We start from the raw sequence: 14,881 nt of genomic DNA on the forward strand, positions 1-14,881 counted from the left end.
GGAAACGTGGAAGAATTTTACTCCAAGGTATCGCACATCGTTTCACTGCTCACAAATAATCTGAGCATAACAGAACAAAATGCAGCCGTGAAACAAGCAAAGAAAGAATTTTTCCAGGACATAGGGCTAAAAGTTTTCCTCGCTGGCTTAAGAGAGCCGCTAGGGCCAATCATTAGAGCCCAATGCCCCACTACAATGAAAGACGCTCTCCGACTTTGTATGGAGGAGCAAAACTATAATTATGTAAAATCATATAAACCAATGCTACCACCGAAACCATTTAATCATCCAAGAGCTCCTATTCCTCCAAACATACCTACCCGGCCAGTGAATCCTTTTAAATTTTCAGCACCATACAATGGTCCTGTGAACGTACCCCGTTTTCCACCGAACCCCAAACCAATCAATTGGCAACCTAATTTCTCTCCAAACCCAATTCAGAGACCCCCAATTTTCAGAAATAATTTCACCCAGCAACCAAATCCTAATTTTCCCCGCAATCAGTTTGGACAAAACCATCAAAATAATTTTCCCAAACCAGTCCCTATGGAGGTGGATCACTCGATCCGAAGTAGGAACGTAAATTACATGAATAGAAACAATAATAACCATTTTAAACCACGCCAGAATTTGAATCCTTTTCACCCAAGTCCCAACTATCATTTCGAACATTGTGAAGAAACATATTTGCCCGATTATGGACATGCTGAAAATGACAATTATGCCTTAGCGAAGGTTGAGGGAAATTACCCAGACTATGACCCCCATAACAACATCTATTCAGAAAATGATCCAAACATTTTCGGAGGAAACATCGAAACCAATGAGACATCTGAGAACACAGAAGGAAATGTAGATGATTTAAATTTTCAACCGGATTCAGACAGTTCAAACGGGAGATAACAAATTTTATCCCATATGTAAAATTAAACACGAAAATAGGAGAGATGAAATTTTTGATAGACAATGGCGCTAACAAAAATTACATCAATCCTGCGAAAATTGCAAATCTAAAAATTTCCAAACTAAATCATTCTTTCGTCAGAAATATCAACGGCACCCATTCCATTAGCGAATCCGTTGAATTTTCTCCCTTCGATGGAAAACCTCCCATCACATTCTTTTTGTTCAAATTTCATCCCTACTTTGACGGACTTATTGGCTATCAAACATTGACTGAACTTGAAGCCGACATAATCACTTCTTCTAACACACTTAAATTTCCAGACTATACCATCCAGATGAGTAGGAAATATCCTAATTCCTACGACATCAACTTGAATGCAAATGAAGAGGTTCCTATAAAACTTCCAATAGACATACAGAACGGTGACTTCTATATTCCAGAACTTTACTCCTTAACAAACGACGTGAATATCCTTCCAGGACTCTATCGATCAACCGATAATAAAGCTACTGTCATGATTAGAAATACTAGCCATTGTCCGGTGAAAGTTAATTCAAACAGACCTATTTTTTCCGAATTAAACAATTTTGACGAAGTCTCACCTCCTGATTCAATGAATAATAACCCTCAAGAACTGCTGAAACAAATCCGCTCAGACCACCTAAACTCAGAAGAACGCCAAAATCTGTTCAAAATAATAAAGAAATACAGCGATATATTTCATCAAGAAGGACTAAACTTGACCTTCACAAGTGCTATTAAACACGAAATTAACACCAAAGATGAAATACCGGTACACTCGAAATCCTATAGATACCCTTATTGCCATAAAGCTGAAGTGCAACAGCAAATAAGCAAAATGCTCGATCAGGGTATTATTCGTCACTCGAGCAGCCCTTGGTCTTCCCCGGTGTGGATTGTCCCCAAGAAAGAGGACGCATCAGGGAAGCGAAAATGGCGTCTAGTGATAGACTATAGAAAATTGAACCAAAAGACTATCGAAGACAAGTACCCTATACCCAATATAAATGAAATATTGGACAAACTGGGACGTTGTCACTATTTCTCTACATTGGACTTAGCTAGTGGGTTTCACCAAATTGAAATTCAAGATCGGGACATACCAAAAACCGCCTTCAGCGTGGAGCATGGGCACTATGAATTCCTTAGGATGCCATTTGGTCTTCGGAATGCTCCATCCACGTTTCAACGCGTGATGGATAATGTCCTTAGAGATTATATTGGCACCATATGCCTTGTGTATATGGATGACATTATAATTTTCTCCACCAGTCTTCAAGAACACATTGAAAGCCTTTGTAAAATTTTCGATAGACTTAAAAGATTTAACATGAAACTTCAGTTGGACAAAAGCGAATTCTTGAAAAAAGAAGTTGCTTTCCTGGGTCATATTGTGACTCCAGAGGGCGTTAAGCCTAATCCCAATAAAATACAAACAATAAAAGAGTGGCCTTTACCTAAGAATGAGAAACAACTCCGTGGGTTCCTCGGCGTGTTAGGATATTATAGGAAGTTCATTAGAGACTTTGCGAAAATCGCAAAGCCCCTAACAAACTGTTTGAGGAAAGGTGAGGAAGTCCATCATTCAGAGGAATTTATTGAAGCTTTTCACAAATGTAAAAATATATTAACAAGTAGCGACATACTGCAATACCCCGACTTTACACGAGACTTCATCTTAACCACAGACGCCTCTAACCACGCGATTGGAGCCGTATTATCCCAAGGCATAATAGGTCGAGACAAACCAGTAGCGTTCGCCTCGAGAACTCTAACCAAATCCGAAGATCTCTCAACGATCGAAAAGGAATTACTAGCCATTTGGTGGGGCTGTAAATACTTTCGACCATATTTATTTGGCCGCAAATTCACACTATACACTGACCACCAGCCCTTGACTTACGGTTTAAATTTGAAAACCCCCAACAGTAAATTGATCCGCTGGAGATTAGATCTTGAAGAATACGACTATGACATTAAATACCGACCAGGCAAACAAAACACTGTTGCCGACTCCCTATCTCGGATTCCCCTAGAGATCAATCTCAACGAAGACACAGATAATAACGAAGACGAAAACGATACCGACGACGCAACCGTTCATTCGGCAGACACGGATGACTCGGAATTCATACCTATGACACTAAAACCACTGAATGCATTTTCAAATCAAATAGTTTTAAAAATTGGACAGACAGACAGTGAAGAAGTCGAAGAGATTTTTCCACGCGTGTTCAGAAAAACGATAACAAAATTACATTTCGGAGTTCCGACCCTTCTAAGAATACTACGTGATTACACAAATCCAAAAAAATTAAATTGCATCAATTGTCCAGAGACCGTCCTACCTTCCCTTCAAATAGTCTACAAAAACTATTTTAGCCGAAATAAAACTTTTAGAATGAGAATATCCCAAATCACCTTAGAAGACGTCACTACCGAAGAACGCCAGAACGAAATCATACGAGGACAACACGATTTCGCCCACAGAGGTATTCAGGAAAATCTTCAGCAAATCTCTCGAACATACTATTTCCCTAGCATGAAAAGAAAAATCAGAACGTACATAAGATTATGCGATCAATGCAATAAAGCCAAATATGATAGAGCACCTTACAAAATCAAACTAGGACAGACCCCCATCCCAAAACGGCCACTAGAGATTATCCATGTGGACATATTCATATCTCAACCGGATATGTTCTTATCCATTGTAGATAAATTCTCTAGGTTCGGAGTTTTAGTAAGTATCAAGTCCAGAACAATACAAGATATAAGAAGAGCCCTTCTGAAGTTCTTTAGCACTCATGGGAAACCTCAACTTATTGTATGCGATAACGAGCCATCCATGAGATCTATTGAGGTTCGAGGACTCCTCGATGACCTAGGCATACAAATATATTTTACACCGACAAATCATAGCGAGACCAACGGAATAGTGGAAAGATTCCACAGTACACTCGCCGAGATTTATCGTTGTAATAGGCATAAGTATGAATCACTATCCAACAAAGAATTATACAGAATTTCTTGCACTTTATATAATGAAACCATACATTCTGCAACTAACATGAAACCCCGAGAAATCTTTTTAGGTATCAAGGACCAAGATGAAAGACCTCTGGACGCCGAAGAAATATTGGCAAAAAGAGATAAATTATATGACGAAGTCGTATTAACACTGACCAAAACACAAAGGAACACACATAAACAACACAACCGGCATCTGGAAGACGAACCAAAATTGGTCCCAGATCAGCAAGTGTTACATAAAGTGCAGGGAATTCGGAATAAAACGAGAAAACGATATTCAACGGTTCAAGTTGTCGAAGACAGATTGAAAAGCTTTATTGACGACTCGAATCGTAGATTACACAAAAATAATATAAAAAGAATAAATAATAACTAATAATATTTTTTCTTTCAGATGGCACTTTGTCTGTTGATCCTTCTTGTTCTGCAAATGCAACTTTATTTTGGACAAATCATTCAAATTCAAGACATTTCAACAAACCCCGGACTATTGACCATACGAATGGAATCAACATTCATCAAAAACGGACATATTCACGTTTATCACGAAGTAGACCTCGACCTATACCAACCTATACTTAACCAACTCAACACCATAATCACCGGATTAGAAACCTTTCCTAACATCAGAGAAATCACAAGAATGTTGCGTAGTAAAATGCATGAAATTACAAACTTATACAGAATCCTTTCCCCTAAGGAGAGACACAGAAGAGGAGCCTTCAATTTTTTAGGGTCTACAATAAAATTAATTACAGGAAACCTAGACCAAGAAGATTTAGACAGAATTAACACGGAGATTGAACATCTCAAGGCAGGAAATCGACAGTTAATTAATGAAAACAATTTACAAGCAACAATCAATGAAAAACTACAAAATAGAATAAATAAAATAATCCAATCCATTAATGACCAACAAAGTAAGTTGGTAAAACAAATTATTTCAAATAGACAAGCTATATTAGATCCCAACAATGTAAACCAAAATTTCACGGCCCTCAGCAAAGTAATCAGAGTTTCATTTCACCTAGACCAAATACGAAACCACCTAGACACCGTATTCGAAACCATTCAATTAGCTCGCGTAAATGTGATTTCGAGGAACTTCCTAGAACCGGAGGAATTAAAAGTCATAGTGCATCAGTTAGAAAAACAGAACATTACATTGCTTAATTCAGAACAGGGTTATGAATTTATAAGTATAAAAATAGTCTTTAAGAACAGCAAATTATATTTTGTTATCTCAGTGCCATTTGTTAAAACGGAAATATTTAACGAGTTGCTGCTGGAACCATTACCAATCAACGGAACATCTCTAAAACTACCATCAAGGACAGCAATAGTAGGAAGCCAATCAACTTATCTTCTCAACGGGCGATGCCAACCTGTGGGACAAAATACCATGTGCGATCAGAACAATCTGATAGACGTTTCCAACGACGCATGTTATTCCAAAATCCTACGAGGATTTTCCGGAAAGTGCAGCTTCGTGGATCACGATGCCAATTCAGGCGTCAAGCGGCTAACTGATTTCCATATCGTGCTGAAGGACGTTCAAAAAGTATTCATACAAACGGATTGCAAACTGACAAACAGAACACTATCAGGTAGTTTTCTAATATACTTCTCAAACTGTGCAGTAATCATCAATGGCACAAAGTTTGACAATCGAGAAAGACACAACAAACAAACACCACTGGCAATATCGCTAGATGGTCTACAAATAGAAAAAGGCGCTCTCGAGGAGAATATAACTATAGAAAAACTACAAGAATTAAACATCCGCAACCGTGAACGAATGGATTCAATAGAAGAATCATTTGCAATCCATATCTCAACAAATATCGGAATATTTTCGATAATTATAATTTCTGGAATAGTAATAGCCATAACGAAAATCAACAAACGCACTAGTAACGTATTTAAAATTGGCCAGCATCCATTCCCAGAACCCCGCAGAACATTACCAGAGAAGAAGGAAAATTCAGAGAAACCAACATCCGCTAAAATCGAACCGGGACGGTTCGAACTTCATGAGGGAGCAGTTACCGTCAATTCCAAACGGCAACACCAGCCATGCACCAGCTCGAACAACCTAAACAGCGGCATCATCACTTTTGGCCAAACGTCCCATCTTCACTGAAATAACATATTCAACGTAGACACCACAACACGAATCAGCATAACAGGCAACGGTACGCAACTCGAGAATGTAGGTATCAAATTCCCTTCGGCTCATTGAGTAGGCATAAATCATAAGTCATGTAAACTGGAAGCGATAATAAAGTTAGTCTTAATCTTACAGTGAACAAGTGTAGTTCTTTTTTAAAAACGCTCTCCTTTAATTTAAAAACGTAAGTTATATATATATATATATATATATATATATATATATATATATATATATATATATATATATATATATATATATATATATATATATATATATATATATATATATATATATATATATATATATATATATATATATATATATATATATATATATATATATATATATATATATATATATATATATATATATATAATTCTCGTGTACGGTACAAAAAAACATCTAGCTCAACCGTAATTTGAATGAATTTTGGGGGGAGTTATTTAAATATGCAATGAAGTCCATTTGACGGAGCAAAATGAATTGAGATAGTCGAGTCGTAGAGTGAGATTGCAAATAAACTCCCGAATGAATGTTGAGTCATGTTGACGGAGAAATTGCTGGAAGAAACCAAAACTTATTTCCAATTGAATACGAAGGCATATTTCTCCATAGTCCCCCGACTATCCTCAGCTGAATAGACTTTTCCGAGCCCTGTTTCAGAGCATGGGTTTCTATGAGGGATCTGGTTGGGTGATTTTTTTGAAGTAGGACTAAGTTTGTGATTTCTATATAGGGGGCATGTTCACGATTCATTAAGAGATTTCAAACGCATAATACAAAAAATCGTTATGTTGTATACCATTAGACAGGAAATTTATCCAGAAATATTTTTGCTTAAAACATGATCAGTGATATGACGATTAAAATGGGTATGTTATTTCGATTTTACTAGCTTCTCGTTTTCCCCCACAACCCAACGAACAATAATTTTGCCTTCAATGTATATTCTTGAATGCCTGAGCTCCAGAAATATAAAGAAATATTTTTTTTATTTTTTTTTTCAAATTTCTTGCCCAGAATACTGTCTTAAGAGATATAAATTTGGTGAATCAAAAGAGTTAAAATAACAGATTTCTGAACTATGAAAAAACTCAACAAAAAGTTCTATGTCAAGCTGTCACACGTTTCATTCTTCATCAAAAAAGATGAAGAAAAGGTGGGCAACATTTCAAAAATTTTAGGTTATAGCTGGTATTTTTATTGAATTTTGTAAGGGTGTCATATTAGAAAACAGATCAAGTTTTTATGAAATAATGTAAACTATTTTTGCTGCGAATGGATTTTAATGATAAAAAAATCTTTAAAAAATCGTAAAATCTTTTCTATTTCTATTAACTTGATCTTAAGAGCGCTTGTGCATTCTTGCATCACACAAATTTTTGTTTGTTTTTCGTGTTGGTTTCTAAATATAGACTGAAAAGGTTTTAGGAAACACTTGAAGACGGTTACTTATCAAAATACAAATCGCTAAAAAATGCGACAATCCACATGTGACAGTCACAAAATTACTAAAGGAGAAGAACAAAATTATATATCTGTTAGGCTGAATTTGGAGTTCTCAGCTATCTGATTCCGAAGATCAATATTATTCTTTTTTTTCCATTTATTACGCTTATGCAGTTTTAGATTCTATGTTGTTTCAGGATCAGTTATGTATTTGTCACATTCTCAACCAGTGAGAATACTAAATTATATTTCTATATATAATCTCAATTCATTAATAATTTTCCTTACTTAATACATCGTAGTGACATTTACCCGAATACCATTTATCCGAATGTAACAAATAAGAGAATGCGGTTCACGTGTAAATATTCTGTCCGGATAAACGGTATTCGAGTGACCGTCTTTCATGAAAATGCTCTAGATGCTCTTCTTACTGTATTATACTTTTGACGTAGGACTACGTCTTACATTGAGGGTGCCAAATCAGAAAACAGGTTTTTATGAAATAAAGTTAACGTTAAAAACTATTTTTGCTGCGAACGGATTTTTACGATTCGCTTACCAATCGAATCGGAAACTTTCTAAGATTTGTTTGATATGCTATACATTACAATCCCATAGTCTATATATGGTTTAAATTGATGAAAATTGGAAGCATTCTCATTTCTCCATACATTTGTTCTGTCCATTTATGTGTTTCCCGAACAGAGCAGTCGATAACGAGCAACTTATGCAGCCGCTATAATAGAAACAGTCGGAGACGAATGAATCGTTGGATTTAAAATCTCCGTAAATGGAGGAAAAGAAGGAGAAGAATAGAAACAACGAAGAGGGATAGCGAAAAGATAATATTTGCGATGTAAGTAAGCTGTCGCAAGCGTATGAGTATTCCGTCTCCTCTGAGGAAAATTCTTAGAATCTTTCTGTGCCCGAAACAACAAAGGTCGCTTATTTTGCTCGTTTTGTGTTTTATGTCTCCCCTCGAGCTGTGAACGCTAGCGAATATTTCACTTAAATTTTATCGCTGCAACTGTGTGCATCTGTTAGACGCGTGTTTGATGCTTGTTGAATGGCGATGCACGGAAGATGCCTCTCGTTAAATACTCAGTGCAATGCGTGCATTGATATGAAGAAACAAATTGCGACATATCGACAATAAATATATTGTTCTCGCAAAGGCATGAAAGAATCTTTGCTTCTCGAAATGATTCTACAAAACCACGCAAGCCATCAAATCATTTCAGGGTCCCCGGAACTTTTTACTAAAGAGTTATTTATAAATTTTCGACGTATTCGCAAATAATATCCGGAATGATAAACCACCAAATTAAAAAAAAAGATTGCGTAGTCCCACGTCTTAAGCGGTTGTGTCTCGGATACAACCCCTCGATTTTTTTTCTTATCTTCAATTGAGTGAGCTCTCACTATTTGAATTGTAGAGTATTTTACATTTGTACTTTTATTGATTTTGTATTTTTATTAAAGAGCTAATTGTTATATCTAATGAAAATAGTTGTAAATAATACAACCGAGTAGATGTTGTACTTATATCAATTGGAGTTACATTCGGGTAAATAGGATTTGGGTGAATGTGATTCGGGTGAATGGAATTCTGGTAAATGTGACATATTCATCAGGCTACATCTTGCAATGAATACCACAGATCTTCCAAAGTGACACACAAGTTTTAAATTGAACCCAAATGGTAAAATGGTAACAAAATAGGAAATTGTAAATCGTAAATCTCAAAGCTGGAGGAAAAAAATGAAATCAACATCATAGAATTCTCAACAAGAATTATAATCACAATCTCAAAATTGATTCTGATTAGTGAAGCAAATAAATAATGATATAACATTAGTACGCAAGATGTAACACAATATAGTATATATTTCAGTTGAATAATCAAACCAATATTCGAATAAAAAATGTATATAAAATATTCGCAGCAGAACTCATCTTCTTGGTACAAGCTCTCTCAGCTCTTCTGAAGTATAGTTTTCAATTAAACTTCTTGTTTCGCTGGTTAGCCGCAGTCTTTTCTCCAAGTTTTAGTTGTTGCGGAAACGGAAAAAAACATCCCTCCGCAGCTGTTCCGATTCTATAGGTACTTGGAAAATCATTAAAAGTTACCTCCTTGAAGCTTGAAGCTGAGAACAAGTTTTTTTTCCTCCTCTGGACTTGTTGGGAGAATCTTGGAAGCGAAAACTGCACGCAAGGAGTAAACCCTCGGATCGAAACATGGCGCTCGCTGCCAGCATCTTTTCGCTCTTAGCAATAATGGCACACTCCATGAAGGCAACATTTTGCTCCTCCAAAATTGATTGTTGTTGCTCTAGCGACAACTGCTTGGAGCAATTTTAGAAAACTATAAATTATCAGATTGTACGCGGTATCGTCCATCATCGGCGTCGGAAGTGCGTCGTTTTGCACGGAAGCGCTCGTTTTTGGCCCAGCAGTTGGTCCCATCATATTGGTTGGCAATATATCATGGCTTAAGCACACCGAGTAGCAGCTCCATTATTAACTTGGGAGTACCAACAGCAGATCATCGAAAGGCATCGCACTCAAGATACAGCAAATAAAATGTTCAAGTACAGCACAACATTTGTTTTTATCACGAAATAAACTTTGCTTCCCTTGAACATCCGGGGCGTTGTGCTTTAGGTACTCCGCATGAAACCAATTTTTTTACCAAGGATGTCGAGCCGAACACCTACGTACGTGAGAACATACATTTTGAGCCAGAAAAGGGAAAGTTGGACGCCGAAACCAGAATTTTTGACTTCAAGAAAATAATTCATTTCGGCTTAAATGTATGGTCACAGACAGAAACAAATTAAAAATCACTAACAATACGAAAACATTTTAAAAATTGAAGTGGAAATTATCAAAACTGAGAATGAACAATATCGCATATCCATTCAGCGTTGGATACTGTCAATTGGTGCAAGGTCATAATAAATTTGATGACCAAATAAATAAGAATGATGAGGCCAAAAAATAAATACCAATAGATAAACGAGATTATATCCAGCTCTATTCGATTACTTCAGCACTATTTTCGATAACATTCACGAAATCTCCAAATCTTGATTTAGGGGTGCCTCAAAGCGCTCAAAGTTATGATTTTTTATCCTCGAAAATCTTCCAAGGGAGAAGTAAAGGAAATTCGGAAAATCGATTTTTTTTTCGATGCCAAATGACTTAAAAATGCATGAAACGTCAAGATCTGGTGTCAGCTCGAAAAAAAAATTTGACCGAAAATCGACCTTTTCTGATCTATTAAAAATTTCGATTTTCCGAATTGTATCCAATTTGTTACGTAGATTTAGGTAAGTATTCGTCATTTGGCTACCCATCGTTGAATTTTTTGAGTACAGGTAGAACATTACGGGTAGATAAACGCATGGGTAGGGCTTACTTAAACCGTTTAAATAGGATGTCGAAAAATTTAAATACATCAGTTGAATAGCATTATTCATCATTTCAGTGTTGAAAACTACAGAGTTGTAATTCTTGACCGCATTTGTTGAAATATTTCAAAATGGCAAATGAAGATCTGCTAGACTACTCTTACGAAAGTAATGCTTCGAGCACTGATAGTTCCAAGCAAGCGAAAGAGGATGACACAATCAAAGCTCCAAACGACGATCCAAAATTGGAGGCCCGCGCTAAGGAAATCGCAGAAGAGTTGGAGAAACTAAAACAGCTGCAGGATGAGATTGCTTTGCAAATGATGCTGCCGGTATCCAAATCGACGTCACCGATCCTAACCCCGGAAGAAAAGGCAGAGGTCGACGCTCGCTCTATCTACGTTGGAAATGTGGACTATGGAGCAACAGCAGAAGAGTTGGAAACCCATTTCTACGGGTGCGGCGTGATTTACCGCGTGAATATTATGTGCAATAAGGCCAACGGTCAGCCAAAGGGGTTTGCCTACATCGAGTTTGGATCGAAGGAATTCGTCGAGACTGCACTAGTGCTGAATGAAACCCTTTTCCGAGGAAGACCGATAAAAGTTTGTCCGAAGCGTACCAATCTACCAGGAATGTGCGCAACCAATCGGCTGTTTCCCCGAGGATCACGAGGACGACGAGGATCAGGAATGACATGGGGTGCGTGCTATCATGGTTCACAGCCAGGGGCAACACGTCACCCACATCGGGGCGGATATCGGGGAAGAACAGCGTTTTATGCGCCGTATTAGAATGGGGCTGAAAAGTGCCCTGAGTCGTACAATTAATACATATTATTTTATATTGTAGATATGAACATAATTATCTTTGAATAAAACTAAAATAAATCTATCGCTAGTTGATTGTTTTTACTATTTCGTAGATTACTGAATCAGAATCATTTACATCGTTGTAACTCGTGAACTGAATACCGTTGACTTTTACCTCATTCTCAGGCCATTTTATATTATTTTCCAAATGATTTCATTTTTCTAGTAGAAGTGTTGAAGCAGGTCTGAAATTTGCAAAAAAAGAAAGAAGTAAATTTTTAAAAATGTACCACACTCGACAAAAAAATTAGAGGAACAGAGTGCGAAGTCGGAAATTTTAAGTGATTTTTGACATGCTGTATCTTTGTGAAAAATCAACGCATATCGATGGGAGGCGTATCATTTTGAAGCTACAAATTTCAGGTATTGGAATATTTAACGTACATATTTGTATCTTGGTGTGTGTAGGTGTAGTAGGCAATAATATCGGGAAGAAATGAAAAATCAATTTATTGCCAACCAACTCAACAGCAAATCCATATAACCTAATCAATCAACTTTAGTTTAGTTCCAAAAACGTTCCTGTAGGACCTTCCCACACCGAGATATTTAAGTTTGAATGAAAAATTACCGCTTCGTCTTTGCTGATGAATAATTCAATAAACAACCATCGCACCGCAAATCGAAAGGCAGTTTTAAAAACTCCAATAAATTCTACACAAGGATATTTTGTTACTTTGACGAAAAAAAAAATATTTAAATTTTTGGCATTCATTTCAAAAAAGGGTTAAAAACAGGATTTCATAGTGCTTTACAAAATTGTTTGTTGTTCTGCAAATATCGCAATAAGTTCTAATGTTTCCAGGCAAATTTTTAGCCTAGTGTATTCCCTAAACATCTGTGAACGTTTCATATTGATACGATTCTTCAAAGTTTTGAATAAATTAGAGGAGCATTTAATCGCAATCGTATCAGAAGTACAAAATCCTGTGCGACTCTCAAAACAAACGATTCGTAACATTCGTTTTCATGAGTTTATAGGTACAAATATTGTAAGGAGTGATGATACTCACACATATTCATACGCATTTCCACACATACACGCACTCTATACCCACAAACTCATAAAGACGAAAGTTACGAATTGTTCATCCTGAGAGTCGCGTATGATTTTATACTTCTGGTACGATTTGCGATTAAATGCTCCTCTAATTTATTCCAAACTTTGAAAAATCGGCTAGAAAAAACGGCTGAACGTATCAATATGAAACGTTCACAGATGTTTAGCGAATACACTAGGCTAAAAATTTGCCTGGAAATACTAGAACTTAATGCGATATTTGCAGAACCACAGTGGATATTGTAAAGCACTTTGAAAATCCTGTTTTTGGCACTTTTTTTAAATCGATGCAAAATATTTAAAAATTTTTTTCGTCAAAGTAACTAACTATCCTTGTGCAGAATTTATTGGAGATTTCGAAACTGCCTTTCGATTTACGGTGCGATGGTTGTTTATTGAATTATTCATCAGCAAAGACGAAGCGGTAATTTTTCATTCAAACTTAAATATCTCGGTGTGGGAAGGTCCTACAGGAACGTTTTTGGAACCAAACTAAAGTTGATTGATTAGGTTATATTGATTTGCTGTTGATTTGGTTGGCAATAAATTGATTTTTCATTTCTTCCCGATATTATTGCCTACTACACCTACACACACCAAGATACAAATATGTACGTTAAATATTCCAATACCTGAAATTTGTAGCTTCAAAATGATACGCCTCCCATCGATATGCGTTGATTTTTCACAAAGATACAGCATGTCAAAAATCACTTAAAATTTCCGACTTCGCACTCTGTTCCTCTAATTTTTTTGTCGAGTGTGGTACATTTTTAAAAATTTACTTCTTTCTTTTTTGCAAATTTCAGACCTGCTTCAACACTTCTACTAGAAAAATGAAATCATTTGGAAAATAATATAAAATGGCCTGAGAATGAGGTAAAAGTCAACGGTATTCAGTTCACGAGTTACAACGATGTAAATGATTCTGATTCAGTAATCTACGAAATAGTAAAAACAATCAACTAGCGATAGATTTATTTTAGTTTTATTCAAAGATAATTATGTTCATATCTACAATATAAAATAATATGTATTAATTGTACGACTCAGGGCACTTTTCAGCCCCATTCTAATACGGCGCATAAAACGCTGTTCTTCCCCGATATCCGCCCCGATGTGGGTGACGTGTTGCCCCTGGCTGTGAACCATGATAGCACGCACCCCATGTCATTCCTGATCCTCGTCGTCCTCGTGATCCTCGGGGAAACAGCCGATTGGTTGCGCACATTCCTGGTAGATTGGTACGCTTCGGACAAACTTTTATCGGTCTTCCCCGGAAAAGGGTTTCATTCAGCACTAGTGCAGTCTCGACGAATTCCTTCGATCCAAACTCGATGTAGGCAAACCCCTTTGGCTGACCGTTGGCCTTATTGCGCATAATATTCACGCGGTAAATCACGCCGCACCCGTAGAAATGGGTTTCCAACTCTTCTGCTGTTGCTCCATAGTCCACATTTCCAACGTAGATAGAGCGAGCGTCGACCTCTGCCTTTTCTTCCGGGGTTAGGATCGGTGACGTCGATTTGGATACCGGCAGCATCATTTGCAAAGCAATCTCATCCTGCAGCTGTTTTAGTTTCTCCAACTCTTCTGCGATTTCCTTAGCGCGGGCCTCCAATTTTGGATCGTCGTTTGGAGCTTTGATTGTGTCATCCTCTTTCGCTTGCTTGGAACTATCAGTGCTCGAAGCATTACTTTCGTAAGAGTAGTCTAGCAGATCTTCATTTGCCATTTTGAAATATTTCAACAAATGCGGTCAAGAATTACAACTCTGTAGTTTTCAACACTGAAATGATGAATAATGCTATTCAACTGATGTATTTAAATTTTTCGACATCCTATTTAAACGGTTTAAGTAAGCCCTACCCATGCGTTTATCTACCCGTAATGTTCTACCTGTACTCAAAAAATTCAACGATGGGTAGCCAAATGACGAATACTTACCTA

At 36.8% G+C, this 14,881-nt stretch overlaps 2 protein-coding genes across 2 annotated transcripts; one reads left to right on the plus strand and one right to left on the minus strand.

The window, feature by feature from the left end:
- Positions 1 to 11,064: 11,064 nt before the first annotated feature.
- LOC129778604 (polyadenylate-binding protein 2-like) lies at positions 11,065 to 11,851 on the plus strand. The gene has a single exon (XM_055785618.1). The coding sequence runs from the start codon at positions 11,131 to 11,133 to the stop codon at positions 11,791 to 11,793; it is 663 nt and encodes a 220-aa protein (XP_055641593.1). The 5' UTR covers positions 11,065 to 11,130; the 3' UTR covers positions 11,794 to 11,851.
- A 2,096-nt stretch (positions 11,852 to 13,947) lies between these two features.
- Positions 13,948 to 14,732, minus strand: LOC129779521 (polyadenylate-binding protein 2-like). The gene has a single exon (XM_055787043.1). It carries the CDS (start codon positions 14,664 to 14,666, stop codon positions 14,004 to 14,006), a length of 663 nt encoding a protein of 220 aa, XP_055643018.1. The 5' UTR covers positions 14,667 to 14,732; the 3' UTR covers positions 13,948 to 14,003.
- Between the last annotated feature and the right edge of the window lie 149 nt (positions 14,733 to 14,881).

This window comes from Toxorhynchites rutilus, chromosome 3 (genome assembly GCF_029784135.1).
Source record: "Toxorhynchites rutilus septentrionalis strain SRP chromosome 3, ASM2978413v1, whole genome shotgun sequence".
NCBI classification, from domain to species: Eukaryota; Metazoa; Arthropoda; class Insecta; order Diptera; family Culicidae; genus Toxorhynchites; species Toxorhynchites rutilus.